The sequence below is a fragment of the Podarcis pityusensis genome (assembly GCF_964106645.2).
Source record: "Podarcis pityusensis genome assembly, chromosome: 9".
Classification (NCBI taxonomy): domain Eukaryota; kingdom Metazoa; phylum Chordata; class Lepidosauria; order Squamata; family Lacertidae; genus Podarcis; species Podarcis pityusensis.
This window is the reverse complement of record NC_138034.1, coordinates 18,226,161-18,251,766: the sequence shown is the minus strand read 5'-3', so window position 1 is coordinate 18,251,766 and position 25,606 is coordinate 18,226,161. Positions and strand designations below refer to the sequence as shown.

The 25,606-nt window shown below is 42.4% G+C and overlaps 1 protein-coding gene and 1 long non-coding RNA gene across 5 annotated transcripts in view; one reads left to right on the top strand and one right to left on the bottom strand.

Moving 5' to 3' along the window:
* The window catches only part of GABRG1 (gamma-aminobutyric acid type A receptor subunit gamma1), a 68,549-nt gene that overhangs the window by 33,363 nt on the left and 9,580 nt on the right, over nt 1–25,606 (bottom strand). For 3 of the 4 annotated variants that reach the window (XM_081020076.1, XM_081020077.1, XM_081020078.1), the window contains exons 2-3: nt 7,153–7,301; nt 3,056–3,123 (exon numbers count right to left, since the gene is read on the bottom strand). In XM_081020076.1, the coding sequence (XP_080876202.1) occupies nt 3,056–3,123; nt 7,153–7,301 (217 nt within the window). Of the gene's footprint in view, nt 1–3,055; nt 3,124–7,152; nt 7,302–22,719; nt 23,727–25,606 lie in introns of those variants that run through there. The other variant, XM_081020075.1, reaches the window with a different exon arrangement.
* On the top strand, nt 8,179–23,841 carry LOC308484969. The gene is made up of 3 exons (XR_013990247.1): nt 8,179–8,397; nt 20,800–20,901; nt 23,723–23,841. It is a non-coding gene; the product is annotated as an uncharacterized lncRNA (long non-coding RNA).

Here is a 25,606-nt window from a genome sequence, read left to right as displayed (position 1 = left end):
GTTTGAGGGATTTGTGGTAAACTTTCTTACAGTACATAATTTTGCACAGGGATTTGCTATCAGGTGCAATCCTGTATACCCTTACCTGGAAAAAAGTTTCATTGAATTCAATGGAACTTCTGTCATCTATGCTCTAGTAACTTCTAGGTTATACGTAGGGCTGGCTGCCTCTGAAGGCAGTTTGGAAACTTCAGCTGGCACAGAATTCAGCCTCCAGGTTGCTCACAAGATGGTTTGCGCATATAATGCCAACCCGGCTGCCAATTAATTTCCCATTAATTCCCATGACCCATTGTCATGTTTGTCAGGTTCATTAATTTCAGTGGGTCTACTCGGACTCGGACTAATGTTACATGGGCAACCCACTGACTAGTGTACTAATTGTGTTATTGATTACTTTGATTGCTAGATTGCATTTATATTGCCTTTTTGCTAAGGCACCCAATTTAAAAATGGTATCAAATATATAGCAACAGAGTCCTCTCAATCTGCTGTTATCAGGAGCTGAACCATATGTTCTCTCTGGCCTGGGCCTCCTCATTTATGCCTTTCCTCTGGGCACTCTAATTGGTTTGTTGTACATCTTATTGTTTTGTTTTAAATTGCACTGTAAGCCACCCTGGGATAAGTATCATGAATGCTGATAAATACCTTTTTTTAAAAAAGGCATCTAGTGCTCACTCTAAGTAAAGTAAAGGGACCCCTGACCATTAGGTCCAGTTGTGGACGACTCTGGGGTTGCGGCGCTCATCTCGCTTTACTGGCCGAGGGAGCCGGCATTTGTCCTCAGACAGTTTTTCCAGGTCATGTGGCCAGCATGACTAAGCCACTTCTGGCAAACCAGAGCAGCACACGGAAACCCTGTTTACCTTCCCACCGGAGCGGTACCTATTTATCTACTTGCACTCTGACGTGCTTTTGAACTGCTAGGTTGGCAGGAGCTGGGACCAAGAAACGGGAGCTCACCCCGTCGCAGGGATTTGAACCAGCGACCTTCCAATTGGCAAGCCCTAGGCTCTGTGGTTTAGACCACAGCACCATCCACGTCCCCCTAGTGGTCACTCTACCACCCATCAAATTTGTCCCTTTCCCTGGACTCTGTCTTCCACAACATTCCCCCTTAAATCCTGAAAATGAGATGCCTCTGAATAATGATACAATATTATACCGTGGAAAAGACAACAATGAGAAACAAGAGCATAAAATAGATGATTCAAGGGAGAAAATATATTGAGTAATGATGAATGTAGAATAAAATTGTGACACTAACTGACCTGGAAAAATGGTGTGAAAGAGAGCTCGGAAGGCTTTGGGGTAAATATTTGGGGTAGCTTTTCAAAACAAGCCAATTGCAAAAGTTGGCAAAAACCCAGAAATGAATCTAAAAATTATTTCAAGGTCTTATGGTAATTTGTTGAAGTAATTAATCTTTTAGCACTAACTATTCCCACTTACAGCTAAGTGTTATGCAAAGTTATCAAAATATTTTAACAAACAAAACTCTTACCTGGAAATTATCATCTATTTTGAATGTTTTGAAAATGTAAGCTGTGAACTACGGTGTTTGGCATCAATCCCTGAATGCTAACACAATCACCTTGCTGAATAACTATGCAGCCAAAAACATGGAAACAAACTCAATGAATTCTTGTAAAAGTTTGCTGCATATAGATTGTTGAAGCAAAGAGAAATAGGCAGACACTTAACACCTTGACAAAAATCAATCCAGTTTGTGACAGGGTTTCTTCCCCCCACCCCACCCTTTTCTTTCTTTATTTTAAAATTTCTAAACACTCTCAATCTGAATAGCTCCTCTCAGGGTGGTTTACTACAAACACAGCTTTCTGAGCCATGGTTGCTATTCAGTACTGAGGGTTTTACCTGAGAGGGTCTCTTAAATAATTATTTAGGGGTGTCAAAGGCATTATGCAAGATCCATAGGTTTTCTTCCTATGGCCATGGAAGTCAGTGTAGCTACCAGATCAGAAGCTCTGAAAAGGTACACACACACACACACACAGAGAGAGAGAGAGAGAGAGAGAGAGAGAGAGAGAGAGAGAGAGAGAGAGAACACAGAGCTGTCCAGAGCTGTGCTTAGAGGAGATCGTTACTAGGTATGGACAAATGCCACCATTTGATCTTGTGTTCCATTTTTGCATTAATCTTCAATTTAAAAAAAATCTTCATGAAAATTCACATCTAAATAACATATCTGAAAGTATTATATCTCAAAATACACATTTTAAATTACATTTTGATATTTTTAAAACAGCAGCAGCAGCAATTGCACTACAACATTCAGAGAAGTGAAAAATCTGATTGATAGCAATGTTTGAATCGGCGTTTTAGTCCAGAAGTCGTGAATCTCAGTACAGTCTATATCAGAATTCACAAAGATGAAAGCCCTCTTTACACATTCTATATTAGTGTTAAACAAACATGTAAAGTGGGGTCACAGTGACCCTTCTGATCACCCTCCGCAAATTAGAGGGTGCTCTTTTGCATATTTTAGAATCCTAGCAAATCAGGGTTCTAAAACACAGTATGATCAGAATGTTGGTCACCCTCCTACAATCAAAACTGCCTCAGTCCCAAATTGGAAGTCAAAAGCTACCTTACTAAAGCTTCGGCAGCATGCAAGTTTTCCTACCTTGCATATTTTAACAGCATAAGTACCTAAACAGTATTTGTTGGTATTTAAATATACTTAGATCATATTCCATTTTAGCCTAATTTAGTTTTGATCTGCCAAGCAGTCATTTACAGATTGTCAGGAGGATACGAAGTAAAAGGGAGTCATTTGAATAAGGTTAGTGTAGTTCTATTTCAAATGTTGCCTTTGTCTTCTATGACTCTTAATTCGGCTAGATTTTCCTTGATAACAAAAGTAGCTTCTAAAGAATACTTGATGTCTCAGCTATCTCAGTCAAAATAATAGTCGCTTTTCAAAAGCACAAGGTTATCTTATCTCTTGATAGTGTGAGAGGCATTGGAAAGCAGATGGGTATCAAAAAATAATCTTACCTTGGAAGTTCTATTATAACTATAAACTTACCATATTAATTGGATCGACCGGACCAATGCTGTTAACATAGACATCAGTTTCAATTACTGTAGTTCTCACTAAACAAAACAGTAAGCATAATTCCATGTGAAATGCGGTGCTTCCTTTGTTGTCGAGTAATGTAATTTTTTTGTGAATCAATAGAAGACCACACCATTAGTCTTCCTAATGCATCCCTTTCTGTGGACACACAGCTTCATGGGCATTGTACAGAGCTTGGTATTGGCCTTCAGATGGTATGCTATGCTACTATGCTGAGCACACTGCAACATGCCTGGCCATTTTTAACAATGGGGTACCATTCCACACCTCATGCTGGCATCCAGTTGCCCACTACTCTCCAGGCCCACAGCAAGCTATTCTATGGGAGCTCAAGCTCTGCAAGCCCAAGGTACCAAGTTCAGTACCCCATAACTCCAGGTTACAATGGAACAGGTAAATGATGATGCACCTAGGACCCTGAGAAACAGGTGTCACTCAGAATAGACAATACACCCTTGTGCAAATTAATTGAAACAAAGCATGTTTCAATCCTGTACTCAAAACAAACACAAAAAGTGAGTTGATCATTATGGTGTCAGAAGCCTGCAGCCAGTAGAAGGTATGATGCGCTCGCCACAATATAGTGAGGTTCTACGAAAGAGAGTTATTCCAGAGCTGGAAAAGAGGTATCCTGATGGTACTGGGATATTGCACCAGGACCTAGCCCCCTGTCACACATTGAAAGCGATAAAGAAATTCATGACAGAGCAGCAAATAGAGGTAATTGATAGGCCAGGGAATTCCCCGGACTTAAATCCCATTGGGAATTTGTGGACTATATGCAAAAGTCGCCTCCGTGCTGTAGACTGTACGACTATGGAGAAGCTCATTCAGGCGCGGATTCAAGTGTGGTACAGGGATCCGAAAATCAACAGTGACTGTTCAAAACTAGTAGACTCCATGCCAAACCGTGTTCAAATGCTGCTTAAAAATAGCGGAGGTCATGTCCGTTACTAATGTACGTACGGTATATGTGAGTTTTGTACATGTATATGTGAGTTTTGTAGAATAAACTACATTGTTTGTTTCAATTAATTTGCACAAGGGTGTAAAAGGCTACATGGACCAATAGTCTGATAGTATAAGGGAGTTCCCTATTTACTCCAACATGGAACATTAGAGGAGCACACAGAGAAAACAGCTGTTGAATGCCCATATGTGGTGCATGGAAGGGTTCCCTGCTATATAATGTAGCCAGCTAGGCAGAGGTTTTGCTGGCATATCAGCAGAATCCCTGCAGAAGGTTGGCAGAGGAAGAAGAGAAAGGATTGGCACTATTCAGTGCCAATCAGCACTTCCTCCTGAAAACACAGAGTTGCTTGCCTACTGCTCTGCACATTTGGGAGGGGGTAGATCAGGCCAAACACCTGTAATTTATCAACTAAAAAATGTTCTTAATATAAGCATCATGCTTCGGTGGAACACCTCATCTAAAACTTTGCTCTTCTATTTATGTTCAGACCCAATGTACACAGACGTCCCATTGAATTGAATGGGTCTTATTCCTAGGTAAGTACTGTAGGATTGCAACCTTAGTTGACATAAAATATTGTTTATTAACATGGATCATATTAAAACATTGGGAAAAAAGGGTTTTTTAAGCTTTTAAAGCTGGGGCACGGGGAGCGGATGGCAAGCATTCATACTCCAAATTATGATTAATGCATAAAAGTAACAAATGGGTAAAACCAATCAAATACACCACTAATTATGCAGCCTGCAAATTAATACATTGAAAACACAAAGCCAATTCTTTCCTCTCAAATATGTTCTTAGCAAAGATAGGTTTAGAAAATCCATTAGCTTCTTCAGCCCTCGTAATTGTATCCCGACCAAAGCACAACTCAGGTTTATTAATATCTCTTCAGCTAGACTCTTGATCAATACACTACACCGGGCACAAAATCAATCACTTATATGAAAGAACAGTGACTCAGAACTTAATTGTTATGTTGCAGAGTATTTTCAAACTTAACTTCAAAGAAAACATCTTCACTGGCCCACTCCCCTGTCCTTGTCTGCCTGAGCAATAATTCATTTAATTGTGAATTTCTCTCTGCCCGGGAGCCACCTGGGTCATACACGTAAACTTTAAAAACTATAATACACATTTCACAGCCCACCCCAAATCTAACAAAATGGGGTGGGTAGCAATGTAATCAATGTCATCTCCAGATAACCTCAATAGCTAATGAGCAACAGTTGTCATTTGAGCCTATCTCCTTGTGCCATAAGAAAGGTGGTTCCTCACTTTGAAAGCAGACCTTCAGTACCGTATTTTTTGCACCATAACACTCACTTTTTTCCTCCTAGAAAGTAAGGGAAATGTCTGTGCGTGTTATGGAGGGAATGCCTATGGGTGGCATGCCTACGGATTTTCCTCCTCTAAAAACTACGTGCGTGTTATGGTTGGGTGCGTGTTATAGAGCGAAAAATACGGTATTTTTCAGGTATCGTATGTAAACAGAGTTCATTGCTGCAATTGGGGGGGGTAGGTGTGTGGCTTCAGGTTGCTTTCCCTTTGTGCAAGATAGGATAGAAATGTGACTATGATCCATTAAGCAATTAAAGAAGTGCAATCAAAAGAGGAACTTTCAGCATGGAAGAGTTTAGTGATTTGTTTGTCTTTTTATCTGGACTATGGCGGTTGTAGAGAAGCCAGGAGTAACTTTACAATAAAATCAGTATATTGAATCTCTGCTTTTAATAGACACACAGGTCCGACTTTCCAAACGCAATGCATTCCCAAGAAATTGTTCATTAGGCAAGTGTTCACATAATGCGCTGAGGGTTTCCACTATTTCCTATGGGAACATTTCTAATTTGTTGCATCTCCCTCCCGGCCCTGGTTGCTGCCAGAAACTGCTGCAGTCAACCAGCAAAAGGCAAACAAAGGAAAGACCGATTTGTCCAAACTCTCCTTCTCCCTCCATGGTTTCGGCCCAATATGGCTGCCGCTGACCAGCAAAGCACAAACAAGTAAGGAAGTGGGCAAATCCCAGCTGTTCAGATATCTGAACCCTCAGTTGTTGTAGTGAGGTTTGGGTATAATTGTTTTTGTTTGGATAACTGAAATTTTGGATAATGAGTGTTCCATTAGCGGGTCTTACATGCATTACATTAAACAGACACTTTGTGATAAGTTAGATTCTCCTAACAGAGGACCCATGTTGTGCTCGGCCCTGGAACTCTTCCCCCAATTGGCTTGTGGGCGGGGCTTGCCCCACTCCAAGCCGGTGGTGCCACAGTTAAGCCAATGGCCTTTAGCCAATCAGCAGCATGGCAAGGTTGGGGGTTGGGGATATGTATTTGGCAGCGCAACGTTGGGACCTCCTTTTGCTTCGCGCTGCCGAACACCCGCCCACCCACCCGTTAATTAGGTCGTGTTTGGCCTTGCTTTGGACTTTGGTTGGTCGCCTGTTTTGGAACGGGAGCCGGGTAGGAATTTTGTCCAATGTGGCAGATTGGTTGTGGCCACTTGGTTTTTGCCTACCTCTTAGCAATCGTCACAACTTTGTAAGGTTTGGCGGTTAGGCATTGGTTTAGGGGAATGTGTGGGGGGGAGGTGCAGCCATCACCTGCCCCTCCAATTAATAGGGTATTCCGTTAAAGGAATCCGGGGGTCTGGATCTCATCTGAAGCCTGGAGAGGGGCTGGGGCCATGCCAGGACCCCCGGGAACCCCAGGGGTAAGCACCAGTCAATATACATTGATGGCGCTCCCCCTGCTGGTAGTTTACCCTTCCAGGCTTCCTGCTAGGATGGGGCAGGAGCCAATTATAGTTTTGATACCAATGCCTAAGTCAATACCAGTCACATTTGTGTATTTAATAAAGTTGTGGCCAAAATTTGCCCATTAACATTTAAACTAAATTCTGTCTCCACTGTATTTCCATGGGGGATGCGTTTTGGGGCTCGGAGCACAATTATCCCAGAATTAGAGGCCTGATCCAGTATGCTGCCAAGATATGTCAAGAACAAAAATAGCTGTTGCCAAGATGTATTCAATATATATTCTTTTAAAACTGAAATTTTAATACCACTTACCTCCAATATCTGGTCGGAGTTTATTATCATAGCCCTGGAGTAAAGAGTTCAGTATATGAGTGACATCTCCTTCGTGAATCTTTGGAGCAAGCACCCATGTTTTGTTCACAGTTAGGTCTTCGTCATCTTCATCATCTGCTTTATCCATGCTAATGGTAGTTCAATGAAAGGTTGGGAGAGGGAAAATAATGGAACTTAGCAGTGTGAAGAATGAAATATTCAACAATCAGTGTTGCATAAAATAAATATGCAAAAGCATTAAAATAGCAGCAGTTAGGGTCACAATGAAACAAAAAAATGTGTTCAAAAATACATTTAACTGTTCATTCCTAGCCCAACTATCTTCATTTTCCTAAAAATCAGTCAACTTGATCACAGTGAAGTTGTATAATTAAACACTGTGCATTTTAGTGAAATTAGCAGAACTAGAGTACCACAGGTGTGTAACAGCAACTCCCAATATAATTTATATGGGGCTTACTCATGCATGTTTTCCTTTAAAACTTCTGAGAATTTTTTAAAAAGAATTTTATTAAAAATCTGTAACTATTTTCTTTTGACACAAGTGAGTAAAATTTGCAAGCAAGCTAGTCCCTCAAGAGTAGATACAACCTGCCAAATTCTAGGCAAATATGTTCAGGGGGTTTTGTGTTGTGTAGTTTCAAATTTAAATTATTATTTTTAAGGAAATGTTAACAATATTTGTTTTATTCTGAAGCAGAATTGAATGAAATTTGTAGGCAAGGTCACCCCTTCTGAGGACATGGTCCATGCCAAATTTCCAATGGATAACGGAAGTATTTTTCTGCTAGGGCAGCCATTGTTGTTTGGGGGTGGGTAATCTCCACCAGCATTCTGTGAGCAATGAGTCTGAAAAGTTCAGGCAAGACAGAGGCACTCATAGCTAAGAAATCCACTGAACTGCAGTTAAAGAGACTCAGGGGCTTTTGCGCTAGATACCTTTTAAAGTTGATTTGTGAATGAGACGAGCCAAAAGGGATTTGGTTTCCAGGTATAATAATTCATAATTCACCCGGAATACAAACTTGCCTGTCCAACGCAATGGAGTTCTCCTTTCCCCCATCACCCCACCCTGGTATTATTCTATATATGATAAAATCTTTCCTTCAACTCCGGCCACCTTCTGCTGATCCCACTTTACCCCAGACAAGCCACAACTCTTTCTGAGGTGCCCTGCTTGGGCTCTGGATTCTTTTGAATCAAATACACATCCTTACTTTTAAGGTATGTACTACATTTATGATCCATGTTTCTGCTAATTCATCCAAGGTGGTTTACAATTTAAAATAGTGTTCTATTCTTATATATGCAATACAAAAAGGGAAGTGGGATGGGGAGGAAAGAGGAAAACAAACAAATCCAGGTATCAGTTCTTACACAGTTGTATTCTCATTTTTTATATATGCATAGAAGGGGTAAAAGATGCTGTTCTTCATAGAATTGCATATGGCACCTGCTATGCAGCGATATACCCTTCTTTTAAAAAAAATCCCCAATTTTTTAATATTTACACCTTATAGATTTTTACACTTTTAAATACAAACTTGATATCACACAGACTAAAACAAGGTAGAAATTGTTTAAAAAATGAAGATAATGTATATATAATGCTATTAACAAATTTAGATTGTTGCAAGGTAATCAGAAGGTAATTGTAGCTTTTATGTATGTAAAAAAAAAAATCAACGGATGAAATTTGTTCTTTCCAGACTGCTGATTAATCTATTTCGTTATTAAGTTATTCCAGGTTTTCCTATACTAAAGTACCATAATAGGTAGCATACACTTTTGTTCGTGGAATGAAATCCTACATTTAATTTTGCCCGTTTCCATCATATGGCCACATCTTTTTTTCTTGCACTACAGCCCCACAGCCTTGCAGCGTCCTACTTTAAGCTGTGGCATGCTGAGCACTTTGCTCAAATTGCTCTAGGACATTCAATCATGTTAGAAGGATTATCTCACATTCTTCCCTCAGAGATCCAAATCATCACCTGAATGGCTCTCCAGGCTGGCAATGGCAATCGTTATCAAGCCAGAAGCTTCCATATGGAAAGTACAAAGTTATATCAGCTGCGTGTTCAAGTCTGCCTAGTTCTCACTTCCAAAAAGTATTTTAATGGATTCATAGGAGAGGGTCCAAAGACCCAGGCAGATAGTTCCACACTTCCAACAGGGCTGTGGATTTGTGTTTCTAAAACAGCTGTCCTCTTACTCCAAATGGTAAACTGCTTTTGAAATGGGGGTGGCATTCAAAAGTAGTTGGCTATATGGGTGGTGAGATTTTACTTTCTTGGGCTCCATGATCACTGCAGATGGTGACAGCAGCCACGAAATTAAAAGACGCCTGCTTCTTGGGAGAAAAGTAATGACAAACCTAGACAGCATCTTAAAAAGCAGAGACATCACCTTGCCAACAAAGGTCCGTATAGTTAAAGCTATGGTTTTCCCAGTAGTGATGTATGGAAGTGAGAGCTGGACCATAAAGAAGGCTGATCGCCGAAGAATTGATGCTTTTGAAATATGGTGCTGGAGGAGACTCTTGAGAGTCCCATGGACTGCAAGAAGATCAAACCTATCCATTCTTAAGGAAATCAGCCCTGAGTGCTCACTGGAAGGACAGACCCTGAAGCTGAGGCTCCAATACTTTGGCCACCTCATGAGAAGAGAAGACTCCCTGGAAAAGACCCTGATGTTGGGAAAGATGGAGGGCACAAGGAGAAGGGGACGACAGAGGACGAGATGGCTGGATAGTGTTCTCGAAGCTACCAGCATGAGTTTGACCAAACTGCGGGAGGCAGTGGAAGACAGGAGTGCCTGGCGTGCTCTGGTCCATGGGATCACGAAGAGTCGGACACAACTAAATGACTAAACAACAACAATATTGGTGGTGGTGGGGATTAGTTTAGCATTCAATGAAAACAAATCAAACACCCCTCTTGGCATGCACATGCTTATCTTTGAATCTTGGACATTATTATGATGTCCCCAAATGAGGACAGTTAGCAGGTAAATTAGTTGTTCACAAGTACATTACTGCTAGACTCAATATAATTCTGTTGAATTATTATCTGCATACACTTATCAAGATGGAAAAAAGGAAGGAGCTGCAGAGTGAAAACAATTGCATGTCCATTTATTACTTACCCTTCAGTTGGATAAAGTATAAATTGCTGTTTTGCAAATACACGCAAGGGGGAAAAAATGGGCAACAGCTTGAGCGTGTCTGCAAATTCATTCAGATGATCCCCTCAAAGGTCAAAGAATGCCTAGAAGTAATTTTCTCTCTATTTGAATCAAATGAGTGCGGACTTTAAATATTCCTCCAGTGCTAAAGTTTGCAATCTCCATTACTCATTCCAATAAATTTTCAAGCAATTGCTGGAGGCTTGAAGTCAAACAAAGTGCACCCGAACTGAAAGTGGTAACCATAGCAGTGATGAGCATATCTTGACAGACAGACAATAGTGAGCATTAATTAATGCGCAGAATGCACATATAGAATGGAGAGAAAACCATTATAAACCTAAGTTAAGCATAGTTATTTCGGGGGGGGGGGGGAATCCTAATATTTTGTAAACATATATTATTGCTGCTTCTTAGTTTCAACAGAGTACTGCCCAATCCAGAAATCTCTCTCTGTGTGTGTAAGTCTGTTACAAAATGGTTCAACCTTTACCAATGGATAACATGGATCTCCATACACAAAGAAATGATTGCATGGATCTGCTTCTTCCACCGAAATGAGTGACCCAAGAAGAGATCAGGACCACTGTACTGCAATTGCATCCTGCATTGTAGATCCTTCATTGAGTAGAGGGTTGGATCCTTTAAAGAATGTCTTAAGTATAAAGCAGCATATAAATAAATTAAACAAATAAATAGGTGACCTTCGAAGTCCCTTCCAGTTCAAAAATTCTATTATTCCAAGGCAGTTCTGTGCAGGTTCCCATATCTTGGAATGATGGCGTCTAAACTATGGACTCACTTTTACTCTCGCAAGATTGAATGTATTGCCCTCGGCTGTTCTTGAGGGACAATTCCAACAGATTCCACATGGAAAACGTTTATGTCCCTGTGGAGATGGCAGTACCAAATCAGTAGTGCATGTCCTTCTGGCTTGCACTCTTTATAAAGACCTGAGGAATGAAGTTATCACCCCTCTTTTATTGTCCATTCCAGGTCGCCCTGCCACTGCCATAGTGTCCTTTCTCTTGGCTGATCAAGATGAGCAGGTGGCAGCAAAGGTTGCAAGGTTTTTAGCTGGGGCAATCAGAATAAGATCCACTATTTGACTATTGATTCAAAACCCTAAAATGTATTTTATATAATTGACTTTTTATTTCTATTCTTTGTATATCGTATTGTTGTTTTATTGCTATGGCTGACGCAAATAAAGATTCATTCATTCATTCCTTTCTTGAACTGATGGCTAGATCAGGGTGTTTGACTTTCCAAAAGGAATAGCATTATGAATTCACTAACTGTGGGAGTAGTCTTTTATTCATACAATGGTTTTTATTTGGGTAGAATTGCACTTCCACAAAATAAATTAAGTTTTCATGTCTTTTTAAAGGATTAACAGAGAGCTAGAAAACTACCCTGAACATTATATGAAGAGTGATGCAAAGAAAGGCAATACTGTAGAAATAATCTGTAAAGTCAACCCTACATCTTGAATGTTTTTTATTTTCAGTGTTTATTCATTTTGTTTGATGCATTAGCAAACTGCATTGTTGAATGCAATTTCTATTTAGCACCACATCTTTCCAATCTGTCACTATCCCTCATCCCAGCCTCTCCCATCCCCAATATCCCACTATCTTTCCTTCCTCATTTCCCACTACATCCCATCATATCCCACTCTGTAAATGGGCAAAAGAGGAGGGTGGGAGGAAACTGCAGGTAGATGTGAATATAACTTTACATGGCAAAGCAACACTACCAAACTAATGGAAATCAAGATGTTCAAAGAGTTTTCTAAACTATTAAGCTGTTTTTAAGTAAAATAAAAATAATAGACAGTGTAATGACCAAATGTGTTGCTGGCAGTTCTGTTTTTGAAAGTGTGAAAATAACTTGCCTTCTAACTACCTGAGTGATGCTACACTGAGAATCATGTAGGCATGTATAAATATAAATTGCAAAGTGATCGCACAGATTACTGAGATGGGAATGTGATGCTTTACATACAGTGTGTGCTGCTGTTGCTAATTTGTTGAGAAAGAGAAGGCTGGAATACAGACTTCTGACTTCTCCAGACCCCACTCACCCCACGCAAAAGTATAAGCATGCCTGATCATGTCCTTTGCTCCACCCTTTACAATAGCAATATCCCCAGTAATCAATGAGATGGTGAGCAAGTAATTTTCTTCTTTTTCTAACCCTCATCACTTGCTCCTTAGTGATTTATCCATCCCCCGTGGAGATGAATGGTAAGCATTTATTTACACAAAGCAGTATATGTTGGATGGGTGCTCAAAGAGCTGCTCCAAAGTAACTCCTATTGGATTCAATGGGATTTACTCCCAGGTAAAGGTGGTTAGGGCTGAAACCCAAGTCTGTTCTCGCTGTCCATGGTGAGACCCCTCATTTAAAACATGATCCTGTCTGCAGTTCCATTTCTGGAACGCAGGGAATGGTGAGCTGCCCACATAAAACTCTTTGTAATTGAATGAATAAGGGAGAATCATTGCCGGGAAAGTTCAGCTTCAGAATATGACTGCTGTGTAGACTGCAAATTAATAATAATAATAATAAAAGTATGTGAAGTCTAAATGAGGAGGGTGCCTGTGCCATATCTTGAGCAAAAGTAGGGCACTCTTGGATACAGGTTCGCCAGGGGGATTTTGAACCACCCACAAGGCTTTTGAGAGTCTCTCTGCTGTTCCTTTGAACGAACGAGATAATGAGTGTGATTGAATTAATGACAAATGCATATTAGTAAATCTCATCACTATAGCCACAAAATCAGCATTCTGCATTACTGGGGCGGGGGTGGCGGGGAGCTAATCCTCCAACTAGTCATTTAGAAACAGGCCTTCATTGTCTGCTGCTCACGTCTATGCCTCGAGGATGCTTCAGCGAGTGCCAATTTATGCTTAATGTTTTGAACGCCAGTAGAAACAGACCCTCGATTTTAAATGGCCAAAAAACCCCAAACGCAGGCATTTCTTGTAGATGCCTGTTCTGGCAAGTGAAGGGCGGGATGGGGAATGAGTCGTGTCAGGAGGAACCAATCAGCAAAGCTGGCCCACCCTCCTTGCTGTAGGGGACAACACACATACAGTGCTGCCACTGCAGTGCTTTGTGGGTTGTGGCCATAGTTCATTAGCAGAGCCAGGGGCGTAGCTAGCTGCTCTGGTACCAGGAGTGGCGGGGGAATGGCGAGCCGCCCTCGGGGGTGCCTCAGTGACCCGTGCATGGGGGTGCCACAAGGGGGCACTGCGGTAATCTGTGCACGGGGGCGCCATGGAGATCCACATAGGGGGCGCCACGGAGATCCGCCAAGAGGGGCAGCGCAGCGTTCCACCCAGGGGGGTGGCGCGGCGAGCTGCCTATGGAGTTCGCCTGGGGGACGCAAGCCCCACGCTGCCGTTTCAGGCAGCGCGGAGCCCTGAGCCACTGCGTCACTCCCAGGAGAGACGCGTGGCTCAGGCACGCTGCAGGCCTGGCCCCGTGGTAAGTGCAGCCCCCCACGGTGTGGCATTTTGTCACCCACCCCCTCAAGGATGACACCCGGGTGGACCGCACCCCCCTTCCTACACCCCTGAGCAGAGCACATTCTTTGTATACAGCAAGCCCTGGATTCAATCCCCGGCTTCTCCAGTCAAAGGACTGCAGAAGCATGGCTGGGAAGACCATTCCCTTTGATTGCAAACTATACCTGTCTTCTGACCTTCTGATCCCGGTGTTTTCCTTATGCTAAAGATGGGTGCTTCCGTTTAGCAAAGTTGCTACTCCCCCACGCGGAAGCTTTCATGGTTAACCTTAAGAACCAAGATTTGTGTTATACAGATGCTTGTCTGCAGCCTTTTACAAAAGTGTCTGGATTGCGGGTGGCCACAAAAGCTCACAGGGGTTTCTTGTTTTGACTTGTGCTTGCCTTGTAAAGATAAAGGGACCCCTGACCATTAGGTCCAGTCGTGGCCGACTCTGGGGTTGCAGCGCTCATCTCACTTTATTGGCCGAGGGAGCCAGCGTACGGCTTCCGGGTCATGACTAAGCCACTTCTGGCGAACCAGAGCAGCACACGGAAATGCCTTCCTGCCGGAGTGGTACCTATTTATCTACTTGCACTTTGATGTACTTTTGAACTGCTAGGTTGGCAGGAGCAGGGGCTGAGCAACGGGAACTCACCCCATCGCGGGGATTTGAACCACCGACCTTCTGATCGGCAAGTCCTAGGCTCTGTGGTTTAACCCACAGCCCCAAATCAAGCGGAGGCAGTCCACCTTGGCTTGTTATCCTGGATTTGCAGGAATCTTCTGCACACCTCTAGTAGCCATGCCCAGTGGTTTGTGGCCAGCATCTGATAATCCAAGATATGCAGCCTCAGTCTATACTGACAGCGCTGGTGGCCTGAAAGCGAGCTAATGGTTTGGTAGACAGTGAACAGGCTGGTAATCAGGGATATACTGTGATGTGAGAGCAGTTTAGTCTGCACCTGAGACGCATTAGTCAGACGGAGGAGTCAGCTTCATAGGGCCAGATGGGACCTTATTTGTTCCTTGTGTCACCTGATCCCTGCCAGGCTGACCCCTGTTTTCCCATCCGTTAGATACTTGCAGTTGTGCCAGTGCATCACAGCAGGGATCAGGCCTCCTGCTGCAAGCTGCCGCAGAGATGTAGTGAGTTTCACAGCCAGCAACCACAGTTTTTGAGCCCCCACGATCCTCACATCTGTCTAGAGATAGCCATGGCTATTGCCCACTGTATTTTTAATGGGATCGTAGTTTAGACTAAATCACTTTTGTTTTAGTCCCTTCCAGTTTAGTAACTCTGATTGTAAAGGATTCAGCCATAATGGGAACAGGGGTGCAAGGGTTGTTTTCAATCAATTCCCCCCCTTTTTTTTGAATTTTATTTATTTATTCAAGTTCTTATGTTACATCGGTAAACATTATCATATTACATCACAAGACTTATTATACTATAATTTTCAACATGTATACAAAGTTTATATACTAAAAGAAAAGAAAAAAAAACAAGGGCAAAAAACTATTCCAAAATCATATATATATATACCAACACTTTGGACTTCCTGTCTATCCCATTGTATATTCCTTATTATTGTATATTTCTTTACATTTTATCTAATACATTCCTATATCAATATGTACCCTTGGTCTTATTTCTCAACTCAGTCTCTCTCCAACGTTCAATCAACTTTTTCTTAGAGTAGACTCACATACCCCTCAACAGTTCCAATTTCAGTGGGACATCCTGGAATTACAGAAGTTGTCTCAGAGCACCAGACCAAAAGATGCTCGTTTTTTGCTCCCATGAGAGCTCAGGACTGATTTTGATCAGTGGGATGTTGGATGATATGGACTTATTAAAATTAATGACCATGATTGACTTAAATCTATTAATTTTTATGGTTTTACTCTGGGTATATGTTAGATGAATACAACCCTAAGAAAAAGGGTTTTGCCTAGAACAGTCTATTATTTTGCTTGGATTAACTGAATGGTTATCAACCTGAAGTTGATGAGGCTAGACATAGGTGGAATCTACACACATATTTAAAAAAGTTCTGAAATTGCTTCTTTTAAAAGCATTTTTAAAAACACATTGAATTTTCCATGAGGCTCACCATCGCCATCTAGTGCCAAGTTGTATATTGCATTTAAAACACACGTAAAACGTTTTATTTGCAGCTGTGTAGCTGAGTCTTCAGTTGAGGGATGGCAAGTACAGGGTGAGTCCTTTAAAAGAGGCCCTGTGGATACAGAGTACACATGTTCCATGGGGCCTCTTTTAAAAGACTCACGCTGTAGCTTGTGGTTTTCAGGGAGGACAGAGTGAAGATAAGAGAGGCAAGTTGGAATTCTGGAAGATTTCAGGTTGTGAATCCGTGAACCTCCACCTATACTCAACTTGTATATATGTAAATAAATGCAAACATTACAAAATGTAATTCTAAAGGGGACCAAATCAAGGCAGCACTTCACCTCTTAAACCTCCTTTGGGGAAGCACAGGTTCCACACACAACCACTTTTCGCTGTTTCTTGTACATTGTGGGGCAAAACTGGGTACAGTGGTACCTTGGTTCTCAAACTTAATCTGTTCCGGAAGTCCATTCCACAACCAAAGCGTTCCAAAACCAAGGGGCGCTTTCCCATAGGAAGTAATGCAAAACATATTAATCCATTCCAGAGTTTTATAAACAACCCCTAAAACAGCAATTTAACATGAATTTTACTATCTGCCGAGACCATTGATCCATAAAATGAAAGCAATAATCAATGTACCGTACTATAAAATAAATATGACAGTGTTGTAGAACATAAAAAATAATAAAATTATTACCTGCACTGATGATAGTCATTGTAGCTGAACTGGGTTCCACACAGTCACAAAAACAAATTAACTGAAAAAGCCTCAAAAACAAAAACGCAAAATAAATAGCAAAAACAAAAGCCCCAAACTTAATCCATTCCGGAAGTACGTTTGACTTCCAAAATGTTCGAAAATCAAGGCGCTGCTTCTGATTGGTGCAGGCGCCCCGGAAACAATAGCTGACAGCCGCATCGGACGTTCGGCTTCCGAAAAACGTTCAAAAACCGGAACACTCACTTCCATGTTTTCAGCATTTGGAAACCAAGGCGTTTGAGTACCAAGGCATTTGAGAACCAAGGTACCACTGTACAGTGAATGCACAGAGGACAAGGAAGTTGGATCACAATGACAGCATTGCCTGCGCACATTCATTGGCTCACCTGTAAAGGACTAAGTGCATACAAGCAGTGTGCAGTCTCTGTCAGCATGACTGGGAACACTGCTTTGCCAGACAAATTACAGTGGTACCTCTAGTTATGAACTTAATTCGTTCCAGAGGTGCGTTCTTAACCTGAAACTGTTCTTAACTAGAGGCGTGCTTTCGCTAATGGGGCCTCTTGCTGCCGCTGCGCCGCTAGCACACGATTTCCGTTCTCATCCTGAAGCAAAGTTCTCAACTCGAGGTAACTCTTCCAGGTTAGCTGAGTTTGTAACCTGAAGCGTTTGCAACCTGAGGCGTTTGTAAGTAGTAGAAGAAGAAGAGCTTGGATTTGATATCCCGCTTTATCACTACCTGAAGGAGTCTCAAAGCGGCTAACATTCTCCTTTCCCTTCCTCCCCCACAACAAACACTCTGTGAGGTGAGTGGGGCTGAAAGACTTCAGAGAAGTGTGACTAGCCTAAGGTCACCCAGCAGCTCCATGTGGAGGAGCGGGGAAGCGAACCCGGTTCCCCAGATTACGAGTCTATCGCTCTTAACCACTACACCACACTGGTTCTACTGTACTGGACATCCGGGTTGGAACCCCCCATCTCACCCTTCACTGTGCTCAGTTGGTCACATGAACTGGGCATGTTATCCATGGGTAGCAATTTTCTAGAAGCCAATTGTGTGCTTCACATTTGAGATTTTGTTTCCTTTTAACTTGGTGTCCTATTATGCTGAGTTAGTGAACAAAGAGGTTTTCAAATATGCTTTGCCCTCTCCTCAGAATAATTCAAGGCATGCTAATCAGATATGGAAAAAAGTAGCAAATGAATAATTGATAACCGAGTTCAGTGAAGCAAACTACAGTATACTGAGGTTAGGAGGAGAATTAATAGAAAGGCTTCATGCCCTAATCCTCATCTACATGTTATTCTAATAAACCTCTGTGATGGTCTCATCTTCCGACTGCTTTAGGAAACAACTCCAGATGTCAGGGTCCTCAGATTTTTTTTTGCACACACACACACACACACACACACACACACAAGCTGGATGCCCAGACTAGAGTTAAATGCTAGTAGTACCCAAGTAGTAGTACAGTGGTACCTCAGGTTACATATGCTTCAGGTTACATATGCTTCAGGTTAAATACTCCGTTAACCCAGAAATAGTGCTTCAGGTTAAGAACTTTGCTTCAGGATGAGAACAGAAATTGTGCTCCGGCGGCACGGCAGCAGCAGGAAGCCCCATTAGCTAAAGTGGTGCTTCAGGTTAAGAACAGTTTCAGGTTAAGTACTGACCTCCGGAACGAATTAAGTGCTTAACCTGAGGTACCACTGTAATTCCACTATCCAAATTTGGGCTTGAGCAATTGGTAAGTATTCATTTGGAGAATTTTTATGCCTGAATAAACAAATATCCCCCCCCCCCTTAATCCATATAAACATTGACTCTTGCCACAGGTACTTGAAGCAGTCAAATGTTTACAAATTCATGGCATAAATTAAAAAAGTTTCCTGGTTATTATTCTCCCCAAAGAAACACACGTTTATAGTGGTTTCGCTCCTAGCCAGACTATTAACCACACATTGCCCTCTGGGATATCCTTATTACAGTTTGCTCTCAGGTTACATTGTCAGTGATGCTCATTCTTAATGAGCCATTGTATATTAACTTTTGGTAGCAAGAAGCCGGACTTTTAAGCTGCATTAACTCCATGCTGAGGGAGACAGCACAAGTTAAGTAAATTGCAAGACGCCTACATAAGACTTTGATACAGACTGGTTCAGCACTGTCTAAGCCAGGAATGAGACACTATCACAAGCACAAGATGTGAAGGAATCTAACTGTTATGTCTTTTGGGGGGTTTTTTGTTCTAGGCTGTAGAACAGTTGCTTTTCCTCGGAGGCTACTACTCACTGCAGGGCCAAAGGTTCAGTCCAAGAACCTGATACTTAAGGGTGGGAATGAAATTGAAAGGCTGAAGGGCGGGTGAGGAAACCCAAATAAATTATGAGAAAGTGAAACAGAAGCAGTATTCTTCTGGCTTGCCAAAAGCTTGAGGTGGGAGAGTAGAATTAATTTATTAAAATAAAGCTGGTATGGATTAGCTGCCAAGCATTAGCTTATGTAGAGAAACAGTTTGAACTAGGCTGAGCAGGATGATTTCCTATCTCGTTTTAATTCCCTCTATTGCTTACATGTAATTGTTCAAAGTGTTTTAAAATGAGTTTTCTTCCCCTTTAAAATATTTTCTCATTGTCTCCTGGGACATATGGATGCCAACTACGTGTGTGTGTGTGTGTGTGTGTGAGAGAGAGAGAGAGAGAGAGAGAGAGAGAGAGAAATATGCTCTTATATTTTGTTATTTAGGTAAAGGTAAAGGGACCCCTGACCATTAGGTCCAGTCGTGACTGACTCTGGGGTTGCGGCGCTCATCTCGCTTTGTTGGCTGATGAAGCTGGCATACAGTTTCCGGGTCATGTGGCCAGCATGACTAAGCCGCTTCTGGCGCACCAGAGCAGTGCACGGAAATGCTGTTTACCTTCCCGCCGGAACGGTACCTATTTATCTACTTGCACTTTGACGTGCTTTCGAACTGCTAGGTTGGCAGGAGCAGGGACCGAGCAATGGGAGCTCACCCCGTAACGAGGATTTGAACCGCCGACCTTCTGATCGGCAAGTCCTAGGCTCTGTGGTTTAACCCACAGCGCCACCCACGTCCCTATTTTGTTATTTACCCCATGCCTATACAGCAGAGTTGAACGAACATATCATACCGTGCAGAGTGTAGGATGGGCCAGTAAACAAGTATCAGGGGCCAAAAGGTTGGTTAGTGGAGGTGGCAAGGGACTAAAGAATGATGATGGAAGGTTTGGATTAGCTCGCTTGATCCCCTCCTCTCTAGAGTTCATGCTTTTGCACAAGGCAATGGAAATAACTGCTCCAGGCCTCCTTTTTCTCTGTTCCCCATATGACTAGGGCTACTCAACACAGGATGTGATGTAATCAGGCTGTGATTTCTCTCCCCCCGCTTTCATTGGCAGAACTCACAGTCTGATATGACATCACACTGAGTATTGATTTTCCCAACTACGCAATACAAAAGAGAAAAAGGAAAAACAAAGCATGGAGCTGTTGTGGTTTTTGGCACCAGCTGTGTGTTTGCGACAACATCTAGTTCCAGCCAGAGTCTTATGACAAAAACAGACAATATTTCATACTCAAGTGGAAGTTGTACTAGGCAAGGGGGGAGAACTGTCCTAATTATTATTTCCAACTAATTAGAAACAGCACCATGACTAATAAATCCCCAAGCACAAAATGACTAATGACTAGGTATTTTCACTAGCAGGCAGCACGTTCATCTTTAAACATGAATATTGGAGATCTTTGTTCTATTTTCAGTCTGGAGCAGACCAATCAGTTGAGTTTTAAATTGTAATTAACACCTGTCAGATTATGCAGTGGATAGCACAAAATAAGAGAGCAATGGTCTTTTGCTGCTATCCAGAGTGTAAGTGAGATCCAGCACCGAAGTCGGGTTATCTGAGCTCTGTAAATCTGAGCACCCAAATTAAGTTAATGACCATGAATTTTAAAAGGCGGCCGCTGAACGTGACCTCCCGGTTTCAATAAACAAATCCTATGGCTGAGATGGCATTTTATTCCTTATTTTTTTATTTCTTCACAGAACAGGAGCTTATGAGTCACAAGACCCAGGGCAGTATGCTAATGTTCTTGTCTGATCAAACATTTAATTGGGCAACAACTCCTGTGATTTAAGGCATGGAAAGTATGAACACAATTATTTGTCATTCCTATTGCACTAGAAGCATCTTTTTCGAGACTAAAACATCCTCATAAACCAAGGGCAGGGAACCGTTTTTGGCACCATGGGTCAGATCCTTATCAGGATCAGTCCCACCAGAGGAGGGGGGGGATTTGACAGGTGGGTGGCCCTGTGAACCTTTCAAAATCCCTTGTGTGGAATATCAGATAGTTAGCTGGGTGTCAGGTGCTTGAGAACCAGCAACAGCCTCAAAGACCTTTGGCTGTTTGCAAAGGGCTTTAAGATATCTTATTCTCTTATCTTATGTAGGGTGGGGGTTGGCTGCTGCCTGACAGGCTTTTGCAAAAGCACTCTTTGAAGCAGTGTCCTCTCCATTTAGCATCACTTGGCAGTGTTTAAAGGGAGAAGAGCCTGCTTCAAATAGCACTTTTGCCAAGCACTTTAATACAGACCCTGCACTCCTGTCTGAGCCTCTGCAAGGACTCTGCACAGGGACTGCCTTAAAGCCCTTGGCACAAGTGCTCTTTGAAAATGCTCCACACTCTTTAAGGCAGGTGGATCCCTGTATTGTTTGAGTCCTTTGTCCTCTTCACGAGCATTGCTTGTACCAGTGATGGCAGCTGATAGGTGCGCTGGTGTGGTTTTGGGGGAAATGGCCTTGCAGGCCAAACTAGACACCCTGGTGACCTAAGATTGACCTACAGGATGGAGGTAACCCCCATGATGTTGGTTATCACTGTGGATGCAGACTTGACCAGATCTTTGGTTAACCTGTTCACAAGGGAATGACATTGGAGGAATGGCCGTCACCTCGGATAACTCTCATCCCATCCCATAGGAAGCACCAGATTGAGGTTATGACTTGTCACACTTGTCAGACCAGATATTAACTGAAACAGGTCCATAGATGCCATGACTTCCAGCTTCCTGGCTTTCAGTTGCCTTCTCCAGCAACAGTGGCGGTTGGAGTGCCATTGTGAATGTGAAGATAGGAGGTAATTGTAAATGTAGATGTCCTCCCCTGGGCACCATAAAATGTTTTTATGCATTTCATCTCACACAACTGCTTTTGGGGGTTCTATGAAACAAAGCATTTTCACACTATCTAGGACTGCTATCTCAGTGAAACACTGCTCGTTAATACAATGTCTTAACATCACATTAAAAAACCCCACCAAGGGTTTGCTTTTCTCTTTTTAATGACAAGCCATGATTCTTCCCTTTTAATACCAAGACAAATTATCCAGAATACTTGTGCTACAACATGGGATGTTTCATGCCTAGGCAAATCACATCAACTAGCCTCCTATAGCTTTTACAGAATGCCTTCCTTGCAAGAGTTTTTGCTTGTCACACTCAAGAATTATTACCCTCCTCCATAGGAGTGTAATTACAACCCTTCCCTATAGAAAATTAATATCCCCATGTCCTGCTAGCAAGGCTAAAATAGTTGCAATGTTCAGTGTTCTCACCCAAGAGATGAAGATGACAACCCACAAATCTGAGACTCAAGCTGCCACTGCATATTGCCCACAGAGAAATTTCAAGGCTGATGTGCAAGTTTCCTCTTAGAAGAAACATCAGAGTAATTGGGAGGGGGGAGTTTTGAGTGAACTATCAAATTTCTCAGTTGGGCAGGGGTCTGCACATCACTGCCTGTAACACAGAGACAGCTTTAATGCACGGTGCTGGTCAACTTGGGGGGGGTCATCCACCTCTCTCCAATGGTTGCAGTCAGGGAAATTCACACCCTGGTCTTAAGGCGGTCTCCATTTCAGATGGAAATATGCACTGGTTCAAAACATAATAAGCCAGCCTTACTTTGTTTGGTGGTCCTCCTGCTCATTCCACTGGGTCAGGTCCTGGACTTCTGTCTTGCCCTGAGAGCACCACTGCTTCTCACCAGCACTGGTTCCCTTGTTAGGAGTCATTGTGAAGACACTCCATGGGCAGTGGGCAGAATCAATAAGACCTGGGACTAGAGTTGCTACTGAATTTTATCTGAAGTGAAACTGCAAGGCAGATTTGGAGGTTTCTGCTCAGGAGAAATATTCAAGGAATTTTAAGGAAAGCAAATGTGGTAAGTCTAGCAAAATTTCTTAGGGGGCCAGATGTCCTCTGGATGTTTATGAACTACAACTCATTATTTCCCCTGCCAATTGGCAATGTTGGCTGGAGTAAATACAAATGGGGATGGGGGGGGGTTACCAGTTAAGATTTTACGTCAATTACATTATGCAGACTCTGCAACACTCAGTACTGATTTAAACAAACAAACCAACAAACCCAGATGCCTGGAAGCATTAGATCTCATTCAAACACTGATTGTCCACAGTAACATCTTCTGCATGGTGAAGACCAGAATCAGCACAATGTGGATGACTTGTCTGAAGTGGGTAATTTCAAGTACATGTCCTTTTTGGTTGTGCAGAAGAACCTATGAGGACTCAAACTGCACAGAAATACATGCTGCCCCCAACCATGTCACCTCTGTGCAATCAGAGTATCTTATTCAGCAGGAAGAATCTTTGTTGGAATCTCAATTCATATTCAATGCATGAAAGGTCAGGAGAGGTGGTGATGGGGAAACGGCCAGCATCCATGGGGACTTGGGAGTCTGCTTCCTTTGGATGTGCGGACAGAGCTTCCATTTGCCGGAGATGTACCATCTTTCAGTCCCTTTGATGGAAGATGCAGGCCCCCAATAGGTAGAGGGCACTATGCAGCCAATATCTCAATCCCGAGCCTGAGGTCACACTCATTTTTCTTCCATTTGCACTGAAAAAAATGGATCTGATCCTCTTTTTTTATTTCCTTTTAACAGGCCATCAAACTTGTAGTGGCTTGATGGATACAGCAGGTGCCAAGAAGATCAAGTCTCTTCTGAATCACTACAGCTGTGAAGCACATCTCCAAATGACATTAAACATTTTCTTCTCCACATGATAAGCTCAGTATAATTAACTAAACTCCCAGCAAGCGGCTCACTTGAAAGAAGGGTTCCTGTTTTTAAAGTGAAATTATTTCCAGCACATCAGAAATATTCACAGAATGCTAACGGTCTCATCAGAAACAACTTTCACAAATTCCATACTTATAATGTTGGTGAGTTACCTAAACTGAAAGAAGAAGGAAAAGTCTAGATGCATTGCTACTCTTAGTTTAGCTGGTGCAGAATAAACCCCAAAGAATAAGTTGTTTGGGAGAACAGTTATAAGAACAAAGACGAGAATTAGGTTAGACCAGAGCTGGGACGTTTTTATGAAGAATGCTCCCAGATAATAGGAGAAGGTGAGTTGATCATCTTTTTATTGGAATTGCATCTGTTAAGTTAGGAGTTTGAAAACTTTAAGTTACACTGAACTTTCAGAATGGAAAGGAAAGCAATTTCCTACTACAAACAACAACAGAAACTTGTTTCAAATGCAGGTATTTCTGATCAATTTTAATAATGCCCTAAGCAAACGACTTCCCTCCTTTATTCCAAATAGGAATACCACAAATTGATATTTGAAGTTTGTCAGTTCTATCAAAAAACTATTTTGGCTCCCTTCAGAATGTCCTGCATAAGGAACCCCAGATTTGCTTTGTATTTATGGTGGAATTTCTATGGGAACACCAATAGTATATTGATCATTGTGCCCTTTAAGCAGGGCTTCTTATTCCTACCATCATGAGTACTGTAGCTCCCTGTGTTGCAATAACAGATGACACTAAATGGTCCTACATCTGGGTAAGGTAAAGGACCCATAGTCCAGTCAAAGGTGACTATGGAGTTGTGGCGCTCATCTCGCTTTCAGGCCGAGGGAGCCGGTGTGGACAGACAGCTTTCTGGGTCATGTGGCCAGCAGGACTAAACCGCTTCTGGCACAACAGGACACCGTGATGATTGCCAGAGCGCACAGAAACGCCATTTCCTACGCCTGGGACACCTGGGCGATAAGAGCAATCCAATCACACCCAATTAATCAGACTTAACAAAAATAAATACGTAAGTTTCTGTCAATCCCATCAAGTATTACAAACAAATTGGTACAAATTAAAGATACAAATGAGTGCTACTATAAGCCATAGGCGCCAACTCTAGGGGGCCCCGGGTATCAGGGCACCCACACCTCAGAGCTCGATGCAACCTCCCTAGAGACGTTTGAGGCTGTGCCAGGTCTCCAAACATGACTTCCAGTATAAACTGGAAGTTACATCAGAGGTCTTGCAAGGCCTCAGATGTGACCTCCAAAACTCTGTGAGGCCTTGGAGGCAATGTCTGAGGCTATACCAGGCCTCCAAACATGACTTCCGGTTTATATCAGAAGTTGCATCCAAGGTCTCACAAGGACCTGAGCTCTGAGATCTCGCAAGGCCTTGGAAGCACCGCTGCTGACATAACGTGACATCCAACATCATGACATCATGTTACATCACCGGCGCCATTGGGCATAACCTGGGGCCCAAGTCAGCTGAAGATGCGCACATTAACAAAAACGCAATGTTTCAATATAACGCCACACAGAATACACCTGAGCTACATTGTTATAGTCAATGTTTAGTCAGTGTTGCTCTGGCATACCCCTGCAGGGCACAGCCTGGTGCCTCCACCTACAACAAGCTTTTGAATGCTAGGGTATGAAACAGGTGGCGGCGTTGCCCCAGTAACAATTCATTCAGCCTCATTCTGACTACTAATGGAAATAACAAAAAGGCTTGTCGG